The 27,118-nt window shown below is 37.3% G+C and overlaps 1 protein-coding gene across 1 annotated transcript in view; it reads right to left on the bottom strand.

Annotated features, from left to right (window-relative positions):
- Positions 1-27,118, bottom strand: part of HMCN1 (hemicentin 1) — a 543,718-nt gene that overhangs the window by 312,822 nt on the left and 203,778 nt on the right. The window contains exons 6-10 of the mRNA XM_069546297.1: positions 25,020-25,126; positions 13,042-13,162; positions 11,711-11,974; positions 9,575-9,719; positions 5,140-5,261 (exon numbers count right to left, since the gene is read on the bottom strand). Coding sequence (XP_069402398.1) covers positions 5,140-5,261; positions 9,575-9,719; positions 11,711-11,974; positions 13,042-13,162; positions 25,020-25,126 — 759 coding nt within the window. The remainder of the gene's footprint in view (positions 1-5,139; positions 5,262-9,574; positions 9,720-11,710; positions 11,975-13,041; positions 13,163-25,019; positions 25,127-27,118) is intronic.

Genomic DNA, 27,118 nt, shown 5'->3' with positions numbered 1-27,118 from the left:
GCATTAAGGAGATTATCACCTCATTAAGACACAGTGGAACAGTAGAGTAAAATTAATATTCCCGCAGAGAAGCAGCAGAATGTTTAAGAAATTCAAGTTAACAGTAGGGATAGACTTTTAATAAAATTATACACATAGGACCAAATACACAAAAGGCATTGAGTGATGCATGCTCATTTCAGATGTGGTCAAAAGCCATTTACCAATTAAATATTTAACCAGCATTTCTAGAGAAAATCACATACTGCTCTAGTTAGGTTTGAGGATAAACCTAAATGCCCCTGTAAAGCTCACTCTGCCCAAAAGCTTTAAAATAACCTGCCATATCAAGACATTATTTAGCAATAACAGCAATAAAAAACTAGCTGGAAAGCCAAGTATCTGTCTCAGCTGAAATGTGAAAGAAGATCAGATATTCAAGATCCAACTCTACTCAAAACTGTATATAAGTACAGATGAATATCTTAAGCCTAAAATAAAACTGGAAGTAATATGCCAAAACCATAGTGGTTATCTCTGAGAGAAGGAAATATGTACGTTTTTTCATATTTTCCTTTATATTTATCTTTGTTTTCCAAACATTTTTAGAGGAATATATGCTATTTTAAATTTTTAAAAAAATTTGTAATTTTTACCATTCTGCTATGTCTTTAAAACCTCTTATGAAAAGTTAATGAATCAGTTGGAGAGAGTATATGGGAAAGTGAGAAAGGTCTGACTGAATTCTACTTAGATTTGACAAATAAAATGCAGGATGCTCTGCTAAATTTGAATTTAAGATTAACATTGAATAATACTTTATAATATATATTTTATATACTATTATATAGTTATATACTATTTTTGTATCTCTCATGAAATATTTTGAGACATATTTATATGAAAGTCACATGTAAGCGGGCATCCTGTATTTTGACCTGCTGAATCTGGTAAACACAGGCTGCCTAATTTTATCCCAATTTACCTGGACGATCCTAGAAAAGGCAATATATTCACAATGTTTCCCTACCTGAAAAATGAGATGACTAATTGCGTAATCCAGAAGACCCTTCTAGCACCAAGGCTCTATGACTGTAACATACAAGATAGTATGGACCAAAGACCCAGAAGTGAGCATTTGTGAATACGTGTTAACACTCTACCAACATCTTCCTGAAGACCACAAAATGTGTTGTGTAATTTCCTTTGTTGTTGTTGTTCTTTTTAAACAACCTTCTTCAGTTAGACTAGGGATGTTTAGAAACTGTAACTCCCACATTATCAGCATACAGGGGATGCCAGGTGCTTACCTAGGTCCTTCTCAAGAACCTAGGCCCTCATTTCCCTAACTGCTCTGCTTGTTGACTATGACTGAGCTCAGAGCCAAGGGAGCTGACGTGCCTGGTCAGGCTCCCTTTCCACTGCAGCCCACTTCTGGTGACCACTTTATGAAGGAAAAACACACAGCTCTCTTGCCTCAGTTCAAGGTCATCCCAGCGTCAAAGCCCTCCATGGGATCCGCTGAGGCCTCTGTTGTGATTGCATCACGATGTAATTTCTTCCACTCCTTCACGGGTGATCTTCCCTAGAAAACTCCCTGATAACTCTCTCACTTGCATAATCTGCCTTAGAGTCTCTTTCCTCTTCAAATATATATTTAAGTACGTCAAACACCAGCAACCTACTAACATCCAGGGGCAGAAGAGCTTTTAAACATGACATCCAATACCAGTGCTGCATAAATATCTGGAGAGGATAAACATTATGCACACTGAAATATTTACATCAATAACTTGGGTGGTGATGGGGGAGATGATGAAGCAGAATGATAGCAGTTTACAGAAGAGTCTAAGATAACAAATTACTGGAAATAGCCTGGTCCCGAGAGGATGAGGGGTAGTCATTCCTAAGTGAAAGAATGTCTGAGGCTAAGATTAGGGACGAGAGATGGAATCTCAAAACTGAGAAAGAATGGTAAGTATAGGCCTTGTGACATTAAGTAAGGCTCACTGGACTGAAAGTCAGGAGGCCAGGAATCTACTTCTCACCACCAACCTATGTCATCAGAAATGGGGCACCTGCCTGTTCTGGGTTTCACTTTCTTTAGCTACAAAGTGATGAGGTGGTACAATATTATTTCCATGTCTTACCCTGTTCTAAAAGAGTATTCTATAATTACAATTTAAGATTGCCTGACAAGTACTCTGTAATCAATTTTCAGTTCAGTCGCTTAGTCGTGTCTGACTCTTTGCGACCCCATGAATCGCAGCACGCCAGGCCTCCCTGTCCATCACCAACTCCCAGAGTTCACTCAAACTCACGTCCATCGAGTCAGTGATGCCATTCAGCCATCTCATCCTCTGTCATCCCCTTCTCCTCCTGCCCCCAATCCCTCCCAGCATCAGAGTCTTTTCCAATGAGTCAACTCTTTGCATGAGGTGGCCAAAGTACTGGAGTTTCAGCTTTAGCATCATTCCTTCCAAAGAAATCCAAGGGCTGATCTCCTTCAGAATGGACTGGTTGGATCTCCTTGTAGTCCAAGGGACTCTCAAGAGTCTTCTCCAACAGAGTCCAACTCTCACATCCATACATGACCACTGGAAAAACCAGGGCCTTGACTAGACAGACCTTAGTTGGCAAAGTAATGTCTCTGCTTTTGAATATACTGTCTAGGTTGGTCATGACTTTTCTTCCAAGGAGTAAGCATCTTTTAATTTCATGGCTGCAATCACCATCTGCAGTGATTTTGGAGCCCCAAAAAATAAAGTCTGACACTGTTTCCACTATTTCCCCATCTATTTCCCATGAAGTGATGGGACCAGACGCCATGATCTTTATTTTCTGAATGTTGAGGTTTAAGCCAACTTTTTCACTCTCCTCTTTCACTTTCATCAAGAGGCTTTTGAGTTCCTCTTCACTCTCTGCCATAAGGGTGGTGTCATCTGCATATCTGAGGTTATTGATATTTCTCCTGGCAATCTTGATTCCAGCTTGTGCTTCTTCCAGCCTAGCAATTTTACTTAAGGCCAAAATTTCAGTACTGTGTGTGTGTGTGTGTGTGTGTGTGTGTGTGTGTGTGTGTGTGTGTGTGTGTGTGTGTGTTGCGGGAGGGGCATTATGCTAATAAATCAATTCAGTAGAGAAAACTAATATGACTGTACTAGTACTAAAGTACCAAGTGCCATGTGTAAAGGGTTTTTGCTGCTTCTGCAGTTCTGTTCATTTGTTTCTATATGTTTATGCACAATAAAAGAGAAGTATAATTCTTTTTACACCCATTTTCCATTTAAAATTATCAATATTTCCAATGAACCAAAAATCCTAAAAATTGTTGGCTAGAAGAAAATGCTGAAAATATTCAAGTAACATATTGGTAGAACTTAAGTTTTCCTTGAAACATTTCTCAGGTGCTATGTGACTTTATAAAATAATGTCCACAGTGATACCAGTAAAACATCACCATCCCATCATGCTGTGCTTCCCAACACTCCTGTCTAAATATAACATCTAATTATCCTATGAATAAACAGCTGATTCTCTTGTGCTAGTCAGTAGCAACAGTAGGATGGCTGAGCCGGGGCCTGGGTGGAAGTTTAAGGCTGGTAGGTTAAAAGAAAAAAAAAAGTTCAGAAAGAAATGTCCACTCTTTCAAGTGCAAAGGGGTACTTCCTTGCTACTTCTATTTTTACAGTCATTGCCGTATCACACTTCTGCCTCCTCTTTGATGATTAAGCAAAGGGGACACAATTCCTGAAAACTGGCTTTGGCATAGTACAACTTCCCAGTGATACCATGGCTTGGCTGGCACAGATTAACACTACAAGGACATGGGTAGAGTGTATATTCAGCAGTTACTGATACCATAGGGCCAAATTCTTAGAAGTCAGTTCACAAGTCCTTTCTGGCACTTCCCAGTTATTTATGCGAGACGCCTGAGTCCACTCACTGAAATCTCTTTTCTCTGTTGTCCTTCTCTTAATTAATATTGCTGGGAAAAAACTCAAGTGCTCAAGTGTTTGTTTTCCCAGAAGCTGAGGAATGTTGACATGATTCCAGTGCTTTTCGTAATTACTGGAGATGAAAAAATGAATAGTTTATGATGTATGTCAACTTGCTAAATTTTTTCAGAAGACAAACTTTATTTTCCTAAGAAGAATACAAATAATTTACTGCAAGAAGATCAGGCTTGCATGCCTCAGTTTAAAAGTTCAGCTTGAACTTATTGATAATAAACGTAAACTCTGGGCTTCTAAACAGTCCTACAGTTATAAAGCTTCTTTTGTCTTACATTTTTCCAAGAAAATGCACCTCTGACATTTCAGATGCACAAACTGACAGTTCAGACATTGTTATAAAAAAGCTCCACAGGCACGTTTAGGTTGGAATAGGGTTACTATTAAACATACATTAACCCTAGGCTATGAGGCAGGCAGAAAATGACTGAGTCAAAACAAAATTTCTAATAAATTCTAGATATATGTTGAGTAGGTAGCTTAATCTTGATCACTGATAATATATGGTAGTTGTTCTGGTTTCTAAAGAATTCTGGAGATAGGAGGAAAAAATGATAGTATAATGAGAGCCTTGTCTATTTATAGGAAACTTACTATTTAAATGTGAATTAATTAGCACGACTCCTGTCCCTCTCAATACGAATACTGTAATCACTGAGGTCCTGTGTTTTTGAATGTGACACTTAGTGTCTTCAACTCAGATGTCCAAATCCATCCACAAAAGCACTTTGCATATTATAAACATGGGAAGAGAAAGGGAAAGTTGAACCTCGCTATTCTAAAGATGGATCTCTCCCTTGTTTTCTCCAAGGAGAATGCCATATGAGGATTTCAAAATATTAAACCCCTACAATAATAACAACAATAATTTTAAAAACATGTCTATTAGTTGTTTCTATGTGCCTGATTCTATCCTGTGCTTAACATATACTCTCTCACTTAATCCTCAGAATTTCTCCATGAAAAAAGAGACTATTACTGCTATTTTCAGCATTTTAGAGTGGGAAAACCAAGGCACTGAGTTCTTAGGTAACTGGTCCAAGGCAGGTCACACAAGTTAATACAGAGCGAAGCCTGGTTAACAAACATCCCATTTCCATACCTGCATTGATACTGAGGCAACTGCCAAGGAATTAGTGATAATTACCTGACACGTCGAAGAACGTCTGTGCTCGCCCAGTCCCTGCACTACTGACAGCGATGCACTCGTAGGGGCCTTCGTCAGACAGAGTGACCTCCTCAATATCCCACGTCACGCGGGCAGATTCTCTGCGGCAAGAACATAGAGCCGTGCTTAGTTACTACAGACACAAGACCAGGCTGAGCAGTGATTCCACTATTTGTTTTAGTCATTCAAATGAACAAAGAGAACAGTTCAAAGAAAGTAAATTGATTAAACTGCAGATTTCTCTGTAGCTTAAAACTATACACCTCTTATATTTTAAATAGAAAGTGAAGCTTCTCTAATCTGAGCAAAAAAACCAAAGACAGTAACTTTGGTTTTGTTTTTTTCTATTGATCTTTCTAGGTTCTAACAAGAGAAATCATTTCCAAATGTGAGAATAACTTTAAAGAGGCTGTGGATAGAAGAATGAACCTTTTTTACTGAGAAAATATCATGAAGACATCTTTAATTGTTCTCAAAAGTCATTTCAAAAAAACTGCTGATAATTTTACCACTTTTGATTTTCACTTTTTTCACATCCATATGTCTTTCTTTTGACTATTATTTTTTGATCAGGCCTCTACCTTTGCTGTTTAGAAATACAGTCTGTGCCTGTCCAGCTATGGAGACTATAAATTTGTTTAGGAAAATATTCTCTGACTAGGTCAAAATAACTAAATAAATAAGATTTTTAAAAATTGGCATAAAAACACTCCTCAAATCTTCTCTCCTTCCCCTCTCTTTTCAAGTTTTTGGTCATTTTCAGTGGGATTTAGCCAAAGCAACTGAACCAGGTAATTAACAAATATGAAGGTAGAAAACAGAATTTTTTGGTTCTCAAAAAGATAAATTCTCTTTAACTTTTTTATGTATAAGCTCCACGTAAGACTATATACCATATCTGGTTCAATACATGTATACAATGAGTAAAAAAAAAAGATCAGTTTTATAAGCAAAGTTGTCATTTAAGTAAAACAAATCTTTTTCCTATATGATATATTCACTCATTTAATAAAAATATATACTCTGCCCTCTAGCAGGGCTTCCCTGGTAGCTCAGATGGCAAAGAATCTGCCTGCAACGTGGGAGACCCAGGTTCAATCCCTGGGTTGGGAGGATCTCCTGGAGAAGGACCTGGCAACCCATTCCAGTATTCTTGCCTGGAGAATCCCATGGACAGAGAAGCCTGGTGAGCTACAGTAAAGTGGGCTTTGTAACATGGGGTTACAAAGAGTCGGACACGACCTAAGCAACTTAGCACACGTGTCCTCTAACACTTCAATTTGTTACTCATCTTCTGGCAATGTCTTAGTAATAGCCATTTAATTCTTATTTAAAAGATTCTGATAACCTATCAAATAAGCATTATATTGTTCTAAAATATGATTGTCATACTTTCATATTTTTTCTTATAATCATCCATAGATATTTATAACATTTTTTAAACATTAAAGATATGGATAAAATGACCCAGTGCAGAGTCAAGATACCTTTCATTGAAGCTGAAAATGTACAAGATATATTCCTCACAGTAATAACTCCAGAGCCCTCCCAATTCAAATGAATGGGACTCACTATAAAGAATTCATTGAGCTCTTAACGTACATTTACCACTAACCTATATTTAAAAGAAAGTCAAAACACAGGTTCCTGCCATCAGGAAAGTGAGAAAGTAAGCAAGGTGACCATTCCATATATTTTAGTAACTGAGAATATGTCCCTCAGTTAATACTGTTTCCTTTCACATGTGTCTCTGCATTAGGTGTCAGTGGTCCTTACTGCCCCATTGAGAAGAAAATGGAGTATGACTTACTCTTTGCTGCACTGATCACCTAAGATGCATCTTGAATGCTTTAGACCAGTATGCTAAGCCCAAGTTTACAAATGCCATTATCTAGAAGGTACTGGTAAGTTCCAGGAAGGTAGAAGTTTGAATTATACACATTTTTTGTGCCTTCTGCAGTGCTTACTTCAGAGCCAAGTATATGTTAGGATTCATTAAAAACTTAAGACACATGGAAATTTTAGAATAGAAAGCAGCAATTCTTCTAGTCTTAGGGTCCTTTCTTTAAAAACAAGAAAGTAAGGTGGGAGGAGGGGTTCAGGATGGGGAACATGTGTACACCCGTGGCGGATTCACGTTGATGTATGGCAAACCAATACAATATTGTAAAGTAATTAGCCTCCAATTAAAATAAATAAATTTAAATTAAAAAATAAAAAGATAAACACAAGAAAGTAGGGAGAAGGACAAGTAATTTATTCAAAGGCATGTAGCCAGTGTATGGGCTGTTTAAGAGAATATTCTTTAGTATTATATTTATTCCTATCTCATGTATGAAATTATTACATGAAAACAATTCTCCTTTTCATGTAGCCTTATCACTAGGCATTATCCTCTGTCCATGGAATTCTCCAGGCAAGAATACTAGAGTGGGGGGCCATTCCCTTCTCCAGGGGATCTTCCCAACCCAGGGATCGAACCCAGGTCTCCTGCATTGCAGGCAGATTCTTTACCATAAAAGCCACCAGGAAAGTTCACTAAGATTGTATGGCCACAATAAAAAGTTTTGAAGGAACGGCCTTTGGAACAGGGGAAGGAACACGTCAGTTAGAAATGAGTCTTGTTGCTAATGGAAATGAATCCTCTCCCACGTCCCCTAGAAATCATCGTGACTCACATAACAAAAGAGCCAGTCATGCATCTGGAGTTGTTAGGAAATCCAGGGCAGAGAAGTGCGAGTGAACGGGGATTAGAGTATCAAATCCATCATCACCCATGCCCAATTTTGTCTCTAGACTCTTACATCTAAAGAACTTAACAAATGTCAGCAAGGCATGTCACATCTCTGGGCCACAGAGTTGGAAAAATGCAAGAAAGAATCCTTGTGGTTTACCTCAGAGGAATTGGGTGAATTAATAAATTAATGTTTATAAAGAATCTCAACTATCTTTCTGAAATGTTACTATTTAAATCCAAAGCAGAATTGTTTGATTTCATCAGTTAGGTATGTGACTTTGTCATCTGATGTCTTGGTCCGCTAATGTTGCTGGTTATTAACTATGCAGCTAAGGAAATCATCAAGATGTATGTTAAGAAAGTAGCAGGAAATAAGTCCAATCTTTACCTAATGGAAAATTCAAGTTATGATAAACATTCTTGCCACAGCTTTTGCTTTAAATGACCCCATGAGGAGATTGTATAAGCTAAGATTTGTCAAAACTTAACATATTACAGAAGCTATTTATGTGAATATTGAGTTACCAGTGTGAAAGTCTTATAAAATAATACTTAGAGTTTTTCTCCTTGAGTGTAGTTTGTTTTATAGTAAATTAACAACAACAAAAAAGTCTTCCAGAAATCATCCTCTAGTTTTCAAGGTCTACTTAATGTTTATCATTAGATGACTTAAATTTGTCCAGAAAATTCACCGGTCTTCTCAAGGACAGTTGGTGTCCTCTAGGCCACTCCCATTGATTTGTGGCTGCAGTGTGTGTGTGTGTGCTAAGTCGATTTAGCAGTGTCTGACTCTTTGTGACCCTCCAGGCTACTCTGTCTATGGGATTCTCCAGGCAAGAATACTGGAATGGGTTGCCATGTGCCCTCCTCAAGGGGATCTTATCCACCCAAAGATGGAACCCCAGTCTCTTACGTCTCCTGACAGCATCCCAGCAGACATGTCACCCTTTCCTCCTGGCTCCCTGGGCTCCAGCTACTCTGGCTCCCTTCCTGTCTTTCTTCCCCACATGCCTGGTGGACTCTGGCTTTACTGCACTTGCACTGATTGTTCCTGGTATGTGAACACTCCTCCCTGGATACCTGCAGGACCATCTCGTTCACCACGTTCAGGTCCTTACTCAAATGTCTCTACTATGAATTTTTAAATTGCAACTTGGCCAAAATCATATGCCCTCCACCAACCAGTAATTATGTGCCTGAAATAACCTGCTCTACTTTTTATTGTAACACATCAGATTCACTTATCATAACACTTTAAATCAGATTCAGAGACATATTTACCCTCAAGCCACTGAAGTTTAAACTTCAGGGTCTTTTCACTTGCAAGGTCTCTTGCAAGGTTCAGTACCTAACTTTGTATTCATAATTTTGTATTCTTTGTCTTATCAAGGTACCCTCAAACTATAAAATTCAGATCCTATAAAACCTGCACTCAACTCTTAAATGTATTCCAGCATTTATTATATTACAATAAATACTTATCATCTATTTCTGTCTTCCTTCTTTACAATATAAGCTCCACAAAGGTACAGAATCGTGTCTGTTTTGCTCAGTGTTATACCCCAAGACTATGAAGCAAATAAGAATCTATAATGAATATGCAGACTAACGTAAATATCTATCTGTATTTCTGATGTTTCATGCTATAAAATATTACTAACAGAAGCATTTACACACTTTAAATACTGGTCGACTCCAAGCGTAACTCCATTTCTGACAAAACTCAAGGTAAAAGGCAAAAGACTGTCAATGGCGCAGGGAATCTGGCCCGGCTGCAGGTAGTAGCCCGGGGTTTTCTCAGGCATTGTAACTTTCGGAGCATCTGGGGAAAAAAGAACACGGGCAAGAAGATCACAGTGATATTTGGTACTTCCTGTTAATCCATCCAAAACTTTATGCTTAAACTATTCCAGTAAATTCTCTGCATTTCAGTTAATCTAAACCACTAAAAATCACTTTAATTATCCTTCTTTGTTCCAAGTTTACTAATTTCTGGATTATCTCCAGAAAGTACTCATTGACTCTATGACTCCACTGATTTTAAGGCCTAATATTTTTTTTTTTTACCAGCAAGATAGAAAACAAAATTACCAAATAAGTTACAAAGCATCATCAATTGTAGAGAGTTTAATTCTGAAAATGTAAAGGTATGTAAGAACCCACATAGCTTATAATTGAATTCATAGTGTAACTATTTCCAGAAAAAGAGTGAAAAAATTGATTTCTTAAGAATCCAGTAGTTTTTTTAAGCATTCAGTTCAGGGGCTAAAGCAACTAACTCTGTATATGGTCTCTGAGGAAATACTGAGATTGGTTCTACTATGATCTTTTCTCAACATTAAACAATAGAGTTGTTCCTGAATATAAATATAAACCTTCTATATTAATGATAAATTGTTACTGCCCCATCCAGGAGGGCAACATTAGAATCAATCTTTCTATATCTGTTCAATATATATGGTTGGATGGCATCACCAACTTGATGGACAAGAGTTTGAGCAAGCTCCGGGACTTGGTGATGGACAGGGAAGCCTGGTGTGCTGCAGTCCATGGGGTCACGAAGAACTGGACACAACTGAGCGACTGAACTGACTGATATCTGTGTCAGTCCATGGTTCAAGCTACACACAGTTTTAAAGTTTTGGTCAAATTCAGTCATCAGCATTTGGAAATAATAGCAAATATATAAGTAACTAGCCTACTAACTAACTAACCAACCAACTAACCAAATAAAGGCAAATTCATCATGTTATTTACAATGAACTATTGATTACTATATAGAAGGTTTCTGATAATCATATATAAACTTTAGCCAAATTAGACAGCTTAATCAAACATTAAACACAAGTCCCAGGCTTTTTATGGGGAGTAAGAGCATCACTTCATGGCAAATAGATGGGGAAACAGTGAGAAAGTTTATTTTCTTGGGCTTCAAAATCACTGCAGATGGTGACTGCAGCCATGAAATCAAAAGACGCTTGGTCCCTGGAAGAAAAGCTATGACAAACCTAGACAGCAAATTAAAAAGCAGAGACATTACTTTGCCAACAAAGGTCCATCTGGTCAAAGCTATGGCTTTTCTAGTAGTCATGTATGGATGTGGGAGTTGGACCATAAAGAAAGCTGAGTGCCAAAGAATTGATGCTTTGAACTGTGGTGTCAGAGAAGACTCTTCAGAGTCCCCTGGACTGCAAGGAGATCAAACCGGTCAATCCTAAAGGAAATCAGTCCTGAATATTCACTGGAAAGACTGATGCTGAAGCTGAAGCTCCAGTACTTTAGCCACCTGATGCAAAGAACTGACTCATTTGAAAAACCCTGATGCTGGGAAAGATTGAAGGCGGGAGAGAAGGGGATGACAGAGGATGAGGTGGTTGGATGGCATCACCAACTCGATGGACATGAGTCTGAGTAAATTCCGGGAGTTGGTGATGGACAGGGAAGCCTGGCGTGCTGCAGTTCATGGGGTCTCAAAGAGTCAGACACAACTGATCGACTGAACTGAACTGAAGAGCATCAGAATTTCCCAGTTCAAGTTCTTACACTGATTGAAGTAAGATTCTAAGATCTACAAATTTTGAATCTACTAAGATTCTCAGATCTACAAATCGGTGAGATTTAACATGAAATTTTGAAATTTTTTTTTTTATGGTTAAGAAAAGTTGTTACCTATGTGTAAATGCTTTTCCACACAGTGACTCAGTAATAATGTGAGGATATTATTTTTGACTTTAGAGTCCATTTTTTACTTATAAGACCACATAAACCCCTTAAACTATCAATACTCCAGTGATGAATAAAGTGACATCTTACCTGGGACAATACTAGAGAAGGAAACACTTGACACTCTCTGGAAGGGAAAATCATCCTTATCATAGCCTGTTACTTTGAGAAAGAAAGCTTCATTTGGTGGTATAAAATCAGAAATATTCCATATGCCATAAGGTTTTCTATCAGGATAATATTTAACAGGAATAGTCTTAAGAGAACTGCCTGAGATACTCAGAAGTTCAAGACGATCTACTCTAGCTGGGATGGAAATTCCAGAAGTATTCAGCAGCACATAGGTAGGTATTCCTACAAGAGAAAGAATTTATCATTTATAAGTAATATGCACCTGAGGTTATCTATCAAGTAAGTTTTATGTTATAACAGCAGGTAACCAGGATCATATATATGAGGACTAGAGGCTGTGCCAAAAACTGTGTCTCAGCTGTGGAATCTTTTCTACACAAATAAAAAAAGTTTATTTATGACCAGAGAAATACAGGAAACCATAGATAATGACTTTTAAGTTATCTAATCATGTTTATATGTAGAAAATTAGAATGATGAATATTGTATATTTGTGTTATATGAATATTTTTAAAGATTCATTATTTTGTATCCTCCTAGTAACTGAAGCAATAAAAATAAAAGAACAATCAGAAAAAAAGAAATTTAAAGTCACAGTAGGACTAAGCCTTCTTTTCAGCTACAGAACAATAAATCTTCTTGCATGAATAAAAATAAGATGAAAAAGCACCTTTCAAATCAATAATAATTTCATCTTGGAACATATAATGCTATGTGATATCTTCAGCATTTTAACTATACACCACACACTCTATATTTTCACCTTGACAACAAGTAAGTAAGATGCTAGTAAGAAAAAGGCCCAAGATCTAGGTCAGCAGTTTTCAAAGTTTAGTAAGTATAGGAATCAATGAGGTGCTTGTTAAAGTGTACATTCCTGGGACCTGGAGAAGGAAATGGCAACCCACTCCAGTATTCTTGCCTGGGAAATCTTATGGACAGAGGAGACTGACAGGCTACCATTCATGGAGTTGCAAAAGAGTTGGATGTGCCTTAGTGACTAAACAACAAAACTGGGACCTACTGTCTATAATTTTCATTCAGGAAATCTGAGGTAGGCCCCAGGAACCGTAACTTTTGATAAGCTCCCCAAGTGAGTTCAATATCACTGGTCTTTGGACCATACTTCAAGAAACAATGACTATGACAGGAGTGTAATCATATTTCAAATAAAGAGGTCATGTTTCCCAATTTTACTGAAGAACTACAAAATTACAAAACCACAGTCTGAGAAGTACTTTGCACTTCAATATCTACTATGCCAATTGAGCTAATACACAAATACAAACCTTGCACCGGTCTGCTGACGGTTTTTTTGAAGTCCAGGGTGGGCTTTCGGGAAAAACCAGCTCGAAAGTCAATAGTACTGAGGCCAGTAATGCGAACAGAGTGCCTTCCAGTGCTAGACGTCTGAAAAATGTTTAATAACAAATTCCATCAGCAGGTAATCCAGGGTGCTGGTTACACTAAACACTGAAAAGCCAAAGAAACTGCAGAGCATTCTGTTAGACATGATGTCCGCTCATTGTGGCCTTTATCTGGGTGTTTTGAACTTAACTGTGATTCCATAACTTCAATGCAAGTTTTGTAATACATATCCAGGGGGCCTGAAGCCTATACAATTGAGTATTATATTGCACGCTCAGTGGTAAAAGATAGAGGGGCACAGTCATAGTGAATGGACTTGATTCACAAGGTGGATGTTCAAGAATCAAGACACTGAATAGAATGGAGGAAATATTTGCAAATCACATATCTAATAAACAATCATTATCCAGAATTATCCAGAATATATAAAGAGCTTTCACAACTCAACAATTTAAAAAGCAATAACAGCAGCAATTAAAATGAGGCAAAGTATTTGAATAAACATTTTTTCAAAGAAGATATAAAATGGCCAATAAGCACATGAAAAGATGCTTGATATCATTATCCATTAAGGAACTGCAGATCAAAACCACAGTAAAATCCCACTTTAAACTATTAGGATGGCTGCAGTCTTTAAAAAAAATAAAAGGCAGGCAAGTGAGGAGGGATAAATTGGGAGATTGGGATTGACATATACACACTACTATATATAAAATAGATTATTAATAAGGACTTACTGTATAACACAGAAAACTCTACTCAACACTCTGTAACAGCCTATAAAAGAATCTAAGAGAGGGAAAATGTTTATGTATAACTAATTTGCTTTGCTGTATACCTGAAACCGACACCACTGTAAATCAATTATAACCCAATAAAATCTTTTTAAAGAAGACAAAAATATGTGGGAAGAGTGTGAAGAAATTGTAAACCACATGCATTGCTGGTGAAAATATAAAATGGTACAGCTGATTTGAAAAATATCTTTGCAGTTCCTCAAAAATTAAACTGCATTACCACCAAAAAAAAAAAGGAAAAGAAATGAATATTCATGAAATAAATGAATGACTAAACCTTCTCCCCTAAACATCATCCAGGTTCTATTATGGAAAATGTTTCCTTTCTCTTTGCTTGGGGAAGATACAGCCAGGACAAGCACAAGAGTCAATTATCAACTAGCTTTTAACTGACCAGCATCTTCAGCTCAGCAGTGCCCAGTCAAGGCACTCAGTTAGCGAGATACAAGTATGAGTGAAAAAATAAAGTCCTTACCCTCTAAGAGCTCATGGCCAGTGAGGAAGTCAGATGGAGGAAGAGAAATCTCCAATGCAATACAGTAAATGCAGTGATAGAATTACAGAAAAGGTAGAGAGAAAAGAAATGTGTATATTAAAGGAGCACAGACTAGGTTGTAGTTCAGTTAAAGCCTCCTAAAGGAGATGAACAAGATATTGAATAGCTGAGAGCTGAAGTCACCTCTATGTGCATAAATAATAAATAATTTGGATTAGGACCACAGGATAAAACACTAACATTTATTGGGCACTTTCTTTGTGTCCAGACTTTTTGCATACGTTGGCTTATTTGTTTTTCATGACAACTGTGTAAGGTAGATACCATCATTAGCCCCATGGCACAGATAAACAGACTGAGGCACCACAGCATTAAATACCTTGCCCAAGTTCACAAGGTTTCCCAACTTTCCTAACATTGCAGAAGTCAGGTTTTAACCCAAAGGTCAGACTCTGGGCTCTTTTCCACTGTGCAAGATTGTCTCCCAAGGGCAAGGTAAGTCAGAGTGAACCCCTACCTCAGTATCTCTCTAACTATGATTTGAGGACCAACTATGTCTATACCTACACAAAATCACCTGGATTGTTTGTAAAAATACAGACTCCGAGCTCCAGCCAAAATTTACTGGTCAGTAGTGTCTAGGACTATGCATATAATATATGGTAATACATGGCTATATATGGCTACAAGGCTCTACAAACCACACAGCTTTCCCTAAATCCCTGTGACTCATGTGGCAATGAGTACAGAAAAGATCAGGAGATATGTATGTCCCTGTTGCTACCAATCATATTCCCCACTGAGAAGAACCTGCAGAAACTCAAAGGAAAATGAAGGTGAAGGGAAAGAAAAAAACATTACATCTTCTTAAAAAATGTGTTGCATTCTTAGCATAAATGATGTTCCTAATTACTATGGCTCATTTTATAGGGCTTACAAAATATGGTAAGTGCAGAAGTCTCAGTACACTTATTCCATTATTTCTAAAGGAAAATATATTATGAATTAACAGATATAAAAGGAAACTATATACCATAATCCAATTTTAAATTGAGGATCTTCTACAGGGCTATTTAAAACCTTGAAAAGTCTACATTCAACTGCCTTAATAATGAGAGCTTTACTGAAAATACTATGTCTACTAGTTTCTTGTCAAGGAGAAACAAAATAGTCAATATTATGAGTTGATTTAGATTTTTTTCACTGACATTATCTATTGCTGTTAGTTGCCTTGTTGCTCAGAAAGTCCCCTATGATAAAACAGCTACTGAGAGGTTATCAAGGGCAAATGTGATACACACTTCACCTAATGACTGCTATCAAGTACTAACCATCTACCAAGTGTTTTGTGCACAAACCAACTGATAATAAGTCCATTTCCAAAGTGGTACTTACAGGGAACTCTGCTCAATGTTATGTGGCAGCCTGGATGGGAGGGGAGTTTGGGGAGCATGGATACACGTACTGTGAGTGGCTGAGTTCCTTAGCTATCCACCTGAAACTATCACAACATTGATAATCAGCTATACTTCAGTACAAAATAAAAAGGTTTTTTTAAAAGTGATGTTTATTATCTGAGAAAAATTAGAAATTACCCATGTGTTTGAAAATATGGTATCCTGCTGGTAAATAATCAGAGAAGGCAATGACAACCCACTCCAGTACTCTAGCCTGGAAAATCCCTTGGACGGAGGAGCCTGGCAGGCTGCAGTCCATGAGGTTGCAAAGAGTTGGACATGACTGAGCGACTTCACTTTCACTTTTCACTTTCATGCACTGGAGAAGGAAATGGCAACCCACTCCAGTGTTCTTGCCTGGAGAATCCCAGGGACGGAGGAGCCTGGTGGGCTGCCATCTATGGGGTTGCACACGACTGATGCAACATAGCAACAGCAGCAGCTGGCAAATAATACATTAAAAATAAAGCTGAGTTGATGAATAGGGAGTCTCTTACAATCTCTACAAAATTATTATAAATTAATCTTGATCCAAATAACATACCAAAAAAGTGGGTGGGGATAAGGGCGTAGGTAAACTCTGAGAAAAGCTAAAAATATGACACATAATTAAAGAAGACTGTAATTTCTTATTTATATATTATACTGTAAACAGTAGGAATCCCTGCATAGGATTTGAAAGAGTTTGTAAGTAAAAGGTATTTCCAACTGAGTTAGTTTTTATGTACAATGACATCCAACTCTGGGTTAATCAGAGGAATAGGAGCAAAAGATATCACAAATAAACCACAATTATTCATTTAAAAATATAATGCCAGGAAATATTTTAAACTAAGTTAGTTAAAAATGACCTCTGATACTCACTTATTATTCTTGAATCATTCTCTTGAAAGAATTACAACAATATTTGGACAATATTTTAGGAACAGAAAATATCACATTCAATATCTTCATGAGAAAGTGCTAACAATTTATTATTTTAATCTGTTGTCTTAAAGTAAGCTATTATTTTAGTCTGTTTCTTAGCTGACCTCCCTCTTTCAAGTATTACTGTCATAGGAACAAAAAGATTTTAGGAATAATGATGGTAAAATGTATCAGTAACTGGAAAAAGGAGAAAGGTCCAACATACACAAAACGCATTCTGTACAGGAGGCTAAATCTTTTATGTAAATTACTATCTTTAATCCCCACAAAAGCCCATCTGAGATAATAGTATTATCACCTTCATTTCACAGATTAGAAAGGTAGAGTCACTTGCTCAAAGTCACAGATAAACAGCAGGCAGCAGAGCTGGGCAGAGAAGGCGATGGCACCCCACTCCAGCGCTCTTGCCTGGAGAATCCCATGGACGGAGGAGCCTGGTGGACTGCAGTCCATGGGGCTGCGAAAAGTCAGACACGACTGAGCGACTTCACTTTCACATTTCACTTTCATGCATTGGAGAAGGAACTGGCACCCACTCCAGTATTCCTGCCTGGAGAATCCCAGGGACGGGGAGCCTGGTGGGCTGCCATCTATGGGGTCACACAGAGTCAGACACAACTGATGCAACTTAGCAGCAGCAGCAGAGCTGGGATGTGAATTCAGTGAGGATCCAGAAACTGACCTCCACAGGTACACCATGTGCTTCTCATGATCATTTCAATGAATTGAATTACACTGGTTTGGGGGTAAAGGCTGAAATATACCCAACTGCCCTACACAACAGAAGAGTAATATGGAATTTCACTTCCCTGGTGGCTTGGCCAGTAAAGAATCCACCTGCAAGGCAGCAGACCTGGGTTTGATCCCCTGGGTTGGGAAGATCCCCTGGAGAAGGGAGTAGCAACCCATTCCAGTATTCAGGCCTGGGAAATTCCATGGACAGAAGAACCTAGTGTCCATGGGGTTGCAAAGAGTCAGACAAAGCTAAGTGAATATATATATGGAATTCCTGACACTATTCACAGGTGAGAAGCAGAAACAAAATAGAGAAAATAAGAATGGAGGGCAAGGAGAGAGCAAAAGGACACAAGTTACTTTAAGATAAACCCCAAATCAATAGTCAAATTTACTAAATTTACAAAATGGTCTTGTTACTGGATTTCCCGGAAATTTCTGAAGGACTGGGGTTTACCCAACATGGAGGCATAAAAGATTAGAATCCACACACAAGTAATCAGAGGCAAGGAGACCAAAACAAAGTAAACCTTCAGGAAACCCCAGAAACATTGGGGAAAGGCTTTGGGTTCTAATGTGTTATGGACAGAGTGGGGTTGGAGGAGAATTAAAAGATAAGAAAGCCTTGGAGGGGCAAAGAAAATTTAGCTAATTTAGCTAATCTATGACTAAGTTAAATAGAGGGGAAGTCCAGCTGCGTATTTCTTACTGCTCTCTTCCTTTCTGAATAGTTTTAGGCCCATTTTTCTACATATATAATTAAATTAGTATGACAAAAACCACTGCTTTGATGTTTTTTCTATCTGATCTTTATACCATGTAGATTTAAACTATGTGCTGTAATAAAGTGAGAATTTGGCTGCAAAAAGCATCTCTCCACCACAGAGTATCTAGAAGTATCACTTCCACACAGAGGCATCCTCACCTCGTGGTTCCTGTAGCTCATAACAGGGAAATTAAGGAGACTCACAGTGGTTCCAAGCATAACAGGAAATATCTAGACAGACACTGGACTGGGTTTGTATAAGCCTAAAATTCTAAAAGGTGCATTTTAAACAGTCTACTTCTTCATGTTATTTATAAAGGTTTATAATGTGTTACATTACTGCCCTGAGTTAGAATGTCAAGTTGGTCAAGTTGCAGAAGGGTCTGAGTCAGGAATACAGAGGCTGCTGTAGTGCAAGCTGAGTTGAGGCAAAGATGAGGTTAGACTAGATACCTCCTGGCATTCTCTAGTTATAAATAGGCAGCCACACAAAAGAGTGAGAAGCAGCAGCAGAGTGGACCAGAGTGTGGGCTTCTGAACTGAGAGTGAGTCTTTAAGAAATGAAGGAGCAGGGCAGGCTGAAGGACCATGGGGCAAGCACCATGGAGAGCTCCAGGGAAAATCAGTTGCTCTTCCGATATCTTCCTGGTCAACTATATTGCAGATGAACCTATTTTTAAGGCTAGACATCTATTAAATATTGAAAGTCTTCTCTACATAGAAAGCCCTTGAAGGCAAGAATTATATCAAATATATCACCTATAAAATACTATTCAATAGGTACTTAATACATGAAATTAATTTATTAATATCATGAATAATAAGGCCAATAAACACTTAACGTTGGCAGTTTCCCTTAGATTTCCCTAGGACCAACAGATACCAGAGTCATCAAGAATTCATTGAATTTTTCTAGATACATTATGCTAAGTAAGTTCACATGATATCTCATTAAGCACCAAAAAGAAATTGGGGCCTAAAGAAATAATTACTTGCCTAGGTTTACACAGCAAGTTAAATGGCAATTACTCCAAGTTCAATACTCTAAGTCGATGCAAACATTCTAGGATGACATAATCTCTGGGCTGATTTGGACCCTATTGCATAGAAAACAATAATATCCCCATCTATTCATTTGCCATTCTAAATTTCTAAATGCACTCTCAACTTAGGAGGAGTCAGGTTAGTAGAGCGTTGGTAAACTTCTCTGTGGGGAAAAAAAAAAGCCCTAATTTGGGACATTTGCCAAATTCTGTGCTGTAAATACTACCAAGTGGCTGATTTCAAGCTCCCAACAGGATGACACTCAGTTTGGAAGAGAAAGCACATAACTGACTCTCCATGAAACATTTATGAACCAGCTCCAGAAAACCATTAGGCCATGATAACAGTTTTGGCAAATGCCTTAGAAAGGAAGTGTAGTGTGTCTGTCACTCACAAAAATGTCTATATCATCCTAGAAGTGACACAATCTCTTCCTTTTTCTATGCACATTCTCCAGTCTTTTCCTCCACTAAAAAGAGGTCACATGTTGGGAAAGATTAAAGGCAAAAGGAGAAGAGGGTGACAGAGGATGAGATGGTTGGATGGCATCACCAATTCAATGGATATGAACTTGGGCAAACTTCGGCAGGTGGTGAGGTGCACAGAGGCCTGGCGTGCTGCAGTCCATGGGGTCGCAAAGAGTCAGACATGACTCGGCGACGGAACAGCAACAATGTTCTAAATACATTGGTGCCTCCATCAGCTTGGGTTCCTGAGCATATGAAGTAGAGCAGCCATCAACCCTCACAGAACAGGTGACACTAGTGAGGAATGAACTTGCATTAAGCCAGGGAGAACACATCCTGGTATGAAATGTGAAGTCTGCCATGTTATAGATGAACTAAAATATGATTGCTAGAGTTGGCTTTAATTTCTCTCTCCTAAGGAGTTTCAATGTTAAATAAGCCAAAGTAAATAAAGCCTTTATGTCTATCTAGAATTGATGGAAAATACAGATACAGTTCACTATTTATACACACTCTGGAGAAGAACTAATTTAGTTTTACCACTTGTGTCAGAAACTGTTTAACCATTTACCAACATCTAATTAATCGTGACAATATTAAGTAGGTATTATTTTCCCCTATTTTTCACAGACTTGGGTAGGTTTAGGTAATTTCTTCAAGGTCAAAAATGTATTAAGTAGTATATCTTAAATTAAAATAGATGTCCATCTACTTTCAAATCAGTTGCTCTTATATAACATACCATCATTTACAATGTAAAGAATACTATACTTTTAATCAAATATTTATTGAGAAGTTAACATGGGGTAGGATTTGTGCCAGTCAAAAAGATATAGTGAAGCCAGCTAGATTTAAATACTATCATTTTACTAGTCATTGTTTGTTTTAAAAAATGTAATACAAGGAAAAACATGTAAATTCTGTATATATTCACATATACATACACACACATACTTTTTATAAATAAAAGTGTACATATATTTTTTAAAGGAAATATCCCATTTGATTGTCAATCTGATATTGGCAGACAAATATAACTGGGGAATATTCCAGGAAAAAAATCTACTACAGAGCATTCCATTGACCCTAAACACTGAATTAATGCCATAGCTAATCCATTTAAACAATACACCTGGTGTAGTCTGACTGCTTATTCAAAAGAGGTACCAGGTGGTAATAACTCAAGGCCAGCGTAATATGCTACTTGTGTGGTCCTTTGTTAGACTTGAGGTTTATTGTAATTCCTTAACAAGTTTATGCCATTTGAGCATTTCTAAAACTATCCTTATCCTGTAGAAAATGCATTAGTAGGTTCTGGCAACCAAAGTAACTATCTACAACCAGAAATATTTCTGCTAGTCTCAGAATCTCAATACAATCATGTGGTTGGGTACACTCCCTTCTCTACTTGGGAGATGATCTAAGGACAGTTTATCCAAATTTACTTAATGGAAACACCTCAGGGGATGTGCTACATCCCATGATCACACTGATAATCCTAGACTAATAGCAACAGTCTCTACCCACTAAACATCATGGGTACTGACAACTATTTAATGTCTTTGCAACAAAGTTTCCCTTAAAGAGCAGCGCACACAATCTGGCCTGAGAGTTTATGTGGTTATGTTCAAATAGCCTAGGTATAATTAAGCTGTCTGAATGGAGAGTTTACACTTCTTCTCAGAAAGAAGACCCAGGATTTCTAGCTTCCCTACAGATACAAATTTAGGGGCCTCAAACAACTGTCTCTTTTGTTTGTAATAATAACTTGTGGTTAATTTCAATTACTTCTTTTTGGCAAGTTTTCAACTGCATCAGAGGCAACCTAAAACATCCAGGTTAGTTATATGAATTACACTGATGAGTTGACTCATTGTCTCTGTTCAATGAAAGTCTTCGAATAAATCACAGTAAAGTAATCACTAGGGTTTCCTTGGTAAACCACAGAAGAAAAGCAGTTGCCACTGTAATAGTCAAATCATGGGCATAATAAAGTGTTCTGTGCCAGTACATCAACTGTGATCCTGACTAAACCAAAGCTTCTGCCTGCTTCCCTGGATATCATCAGAATAAGTGAATTCATTTTTATTCAGGAATATTTATATAGTTCTTTCCCAGGCACTATGGCATATACTTGTGACAAAGTCTAGTCTACAGCAAAACTGGAAGCCAAAACCTGTACAGAAATAAATATGACATAATGGGGAAAAATTATGCAAAAGGGAGGTGGCAAAAAAATTGCAATAGAAAGCCAGAGGGAAAAGAGTATATTCTGGATGAGAAAAGTCTTGATACAAGTGTTACCATTTGAGCTGAGCATTATTGGGAGTTATGAATCAGACATAAAATAAGAAAAGAAGAATATGCTAGAAAGAAGCAATAGCTTGAGAAAAAGCACAGACCAAGAGAATGTGGAAAGAGAAGATGGGAGACATCGCAAAAGTGTATTTGATTAGAGTAGAAAGGCACATGGTGGAAGATAACCAAAAAGACTGGTTGAGGCTCCATTTGGTGCTCCTTGAATATCATGCTAATGTCAACTAAGAGATGGGCTGTGTGTTACACATGAGATTAAAACTGTTATGCAAAACATTCAAAAAAGCTGTTAGTAATTCCACTGACAGAGCAGACATTTTCCAGATAGCAGAGCGCATGAGAGATGGCACCAGGGATGTACTGTCTAATCTCAGACATTTCTCCCCTTAAGAAAATACACATGTAAAATGCCATCCTTCATTAGCCATCCAAAAGGGAGATCTAAAGTCAGCAGCAACATTTATGTCAGTGGATTCAGCTCAATTGGCCTTTACACCAACCTGACACGTTATTTTGGTATTTCATTCAGGAGCAAAATAAGTTCATTATCTTTACTTGCATTGTAATTCTCATCCTTTGTTTAGATATCACTAATTGTACACCAGATACTGTGTAACATCAGGACCAGAAGCTTCTTTGAAGATGATTAGATATGAATTTAAAATACTGTGATAACAGATATTGTCTTTTTATTGTTTTCTTAATTACAGGAGACCAGGTTTAGAGATTTGTCTAAACAGTGTTCCTACTATCATCTTATCTCTTTCCTCACTCACAGATTAATCCTCAGTGACTGTTCTAATGATCATTAAGATGTACTTAGTGACCATTAAGTATCATGGAACATGGCCAGAATCAGACACTCAGTAAAGGTTTATTGAATGGATAACTGGATGAATAGGTGTGTTAGGCACAAGGAAAAACATCAGACATGTAAAATATCCCCCTTCTAGGCAAGAGTTTTATTAGAGGAAATATCACTGGTAGCAATCCAAATCACCTAGAAAATGGGTTCAAATACTTCACAATCAGTTGCTAATCATACAGAAGAATAGTATCACTTGTACGCATCTCAAAGTCAATAACAGACAACTTAACATCACTGGTCAGAGAGCAAGAACGGATTACCTTAGTGAACAGCTAGCTGAAGACTGCTGACTTAGAGCATGCTTAAATTAAAATGTTTGGATGATACAGAGACTCAGAACTTCATATACTCCTCCCCACTGTGGTCACAGAAAGTCAGACTCAATCTAGTTATATTTGGGGCAAGTCCATCAAAATAACTGTAATATCAAATTTGGCCACATTTATTTAAAATGTAACAGCAAAACACTTCATTATTGACTATCTGATGCACTCAGGAAGGACTGAGCAACTACTTTGTGCAAGGAACTGGGGGATAACAGAGGCAGATGGGACTGTTTGCGATCCATTCAATAAAAGTTACTAATTTTATTTCACACAGCCTTTTTACTTAAACCTTTATTCCATATTATTCATGTTAAAATGTCCATGTTTTATTTTCCTTATAAGACTGAGAGCTGTGAGGGAAAGAAACACTGATATTCTAGGACTTAAATGGAGTTACAATGAAAAATTAACTTTATAAGATTAAAGAATAAAAGTTAAGTATTTCTTTTAAAAAATCGGCATGCAAAATTTCTATGGTATAACACCTACATGTACCTTCACAGCAGCTATATAATTTGAAATGACCCAGTTGATCTCATTTTCCTTTCTTTTTATCATGTTGGGAAGCTGAGACAGTGAAAGAGCAAATGAGGTGTCCCAGTATTCCAGAGTAAACTGTTTATTTGGGAGTTACAAGGGATTCTAACGGAAGAGGAAGTGCAATACACGCAGCACATAACGGGTGTGCCTTTAAGCCTGCTCTCCCTATAGACAACCGGAGCTTATTCCTGCAGGGGCTGAAAGCTGCTCTTGAAGGGTTTAATTCTATAGCTGAACAGCCTTCTCCTGTTCTATCTTAAAAAAAAAAAAGCTTCTCAGACACAGAAAAACAGATCCTGGGTTTGGAAGTAGGCCAGAGCACACTGAAATTTCTGAGAAATATGGGCAAGCCACGCACAGCATCTACTAGGGAGGGTCCCACATATGATTTGCAGCAGGACTAGATCTCAGATTTATGGTATCCTGAATTTCGAAGGCAAACACGTTCTTTCCTCCATATTGCCAAAACACAATGCTTTCTTAGTATGAACATATACTACTTAATGTGACTCTAAGATACAAATACCATTTTGTGTTCAAGTACACAATGAATGTAGGTCTACTACACACCAATAACCAGCAATGTTTGAGGGCTTATTTTGTAACAGGAACTTGTTAAATACTCCATTTGTATAATCTTCATTTAATTCTCAGAACACTTTTATGAAGGAAAGGACTGTTATTGCCATCCTATATTAAAGAGGTGGAAAGAAAATCAAGAGAAGCTATAGTTCTAAGGGATTAGCAGCTTGTAAGTGGTGGTGTTGAGATTCAAACCCAGGGTAGTTCCATATTGGGGCCTATGTCCCTAAACATCATTCTCTACTGGCTCCATCTCTGATTGTTTTGGAGGCACACAGTGGCTAATATAATCAATCTACAGATTCGATGACAGGAGAATTACCTGAGCATTTTAAGTCTATCTATGGTGGTACTGATCCCTTTCACAGTCATCAAAACCAAACACTATCAATTCATATGATCAAGACAACTCCGAAGAATGCGACATGTCTATTGATTTTTAGCAAAAGCTTTCTCCATGATCATTAGAGAAAATATAAATAAACTATTTTATATATATTTTATAAAACATGCCAAAAAAAAAAAACCATGCCAACATCAAAATAAAACAACAAACAGACTCTGTAACATAACAGTACCTTCACTGTCCATATTCCAGCCTCTGGCTCTTTAACATTCACCACCTTGGCAGAGTTATGAATATTTAATAGCTCATTCAGGCCAAATCCCTTTTTTATCAGCTTTCCTGAAAGACAGATGTAGAGGTTACAAGCATAATCTTTATTTCAGCTATATATATCAGCTGTGTACATTTCCAGTACAAATTACCTGATGGACATTTACACCTCTAGCTCAAAACATCATTCTGTATCTAAAATATACGTAACTTAACCATTTCCAAACACTGTACTTGAAGTAACAGATTCCTATTTGCTATGTTGATGTGATCTTAAAAACAGAGTAAGGAAGACGATAATCATATTTCCAAAGTTAATCTAGGTAATGATTATTATGGCTACAAAGAAGTTATATACAGTCACTAGAGACATTTAGACTTAATAGATGGCAAAACAGTAAACTAGAATGTCTTTTTGGAGATGACTCAAGATATTGCTAACATTAAGAGCCCTGGGCATAACTTTGCATAAAGTGTAAAACCTCAGTTTCCATGAAGTGCAAGAGAAGGCTTTTACTTGTCAAAGGAACAATTAGAGGAGCAGTATAATGAAGTAACACAGTACCTTCTCCAACTGAGATCAACATACAGTATCTGACAGTTGGAACTTAGGAAGGAAAACAAATTTGGAATTAAGCCTTAGTTTACATATTCATTTCAGTCTTGGCTCTCGTGTGGACTATTTCTGCAGCTATGTAAACAAATCAATTAAAAGAATCCCATGTTTGCATCAGAAGTTTTATAATTGCTGCAAATGACTTTTAAAATATCACTGTCAATGAATTTTTAAAGTAGTAGAACTTAAGGCAATGGTTACAGGTACTTTGGATACAGATAATGAACAACACAAATCCTTCCTGGGTAGATAGGATAGATGGTACTAGAAGAATGCTACTTATAAAGGCAAATCCATTTCTGCAGATAAATCTATTTTCAAGACCAAACAGTCTCAAAAAATTGGTTGTGCTTGCTCATAAATTTCAATTTGATTGTTAAATGTGGTTGGAGCCTTTGAGGTCAATTTCATACACTATTTTCTCTAAGGTATGTCATTTTCTAAGATTCAAATAAAGAAAAAAGGTAGTTACTCCTTTCCGATTTATAAATGTTCACACAGGTTAAAAAAATGTAACATATACTTCAGCTACAATAAGAATAAAAATACTGTGCAAACATCTTTGGTTAAAAAATTTCCTAAACACGTATATTAAGAAAAATTAGGTTTCTTTTTTTTTTTAAGATTACTATTCAATTCAACCTTAAGTCTTGTAAATTCAACCAGAGATGGAATTAAGCCAAAACTGAGAATCATACCATACAATTATCAAAGAAAAAATTAAAACATTATTCTAATGAGAATATAAATTTGTTTTTTAACAACTATCTCCTGTAAAATTACACAAGCCTCTTTGCCATGACAAGGCTGTGATCCATGAAGGGTCATAGTGGAAAGTTCTCACAAAATATGGTCCACTGGAGGAAGGAATCATAAACCACTTCAGTATTTTTCCCTCGAGAACCGAACAGAGTATGAAAAGACAAAAAGACACCAGAAGACAAGCCTCCCAGGTTAAGAGGTGTGCGCTATGCTTCTGAAGATAACAAGGAAACATTTGATGCAAGATGGGCATGATAAAAGACAGAAACAGTAGGACCTAACAGAAGCAGCAGAGATTTAAGAAGAGGTGGCAAGAATACACAGGAGAATTATACAAAAAAGGTTTTAATGACCTGGATAAACACGATGGTGTGATCACTCACTCAGAGCCAGACATCCTGGAGTGTGAAGTCAAATGGGCCTCAGGAAGCATTACCACGAACTAAGCTAGTGAAAATGACAGAATTCCAGCTGAGCTATTTCAAATCCTAAAAGATACTGCTATAAAAGTGTTGCACTCAATAACGCCAGCAAATTTGGAAAACTCAGCAGTGGCCACAGGACTGGAAAAGGTCACTTTTCGTTGCAATCCCAAAGAAGGACAATGCCAAAGAATGCTTAACTGCTGCATAATTGTGCTCATTTCACATGCTAGTAAGGTAATGCTCAAAATCTTTCAAGTT

Source organism: Ovis canadensis, chromosome 12, assembly GCF_042477335.2.
Source record: "Ovis canadensis isolate MfBH-ARS-UI-01 breed Bighorn chromosome 12, ARS-UI_OviCan_v2, whole genome shotgun sequence".
Classification (NCBI taxonomy): domain Eukaryota; kingdom Metazoa; phylum Chordata; class Mammalia; order Artiodactyla; family Bovidae; genus Ovis; species Ovis canadensis.
The sequence above is the reverse complement of the archived record's forward strand: the minus strand, read 5'-3'. Positions and strand labels throughout refer to the sequence as shown.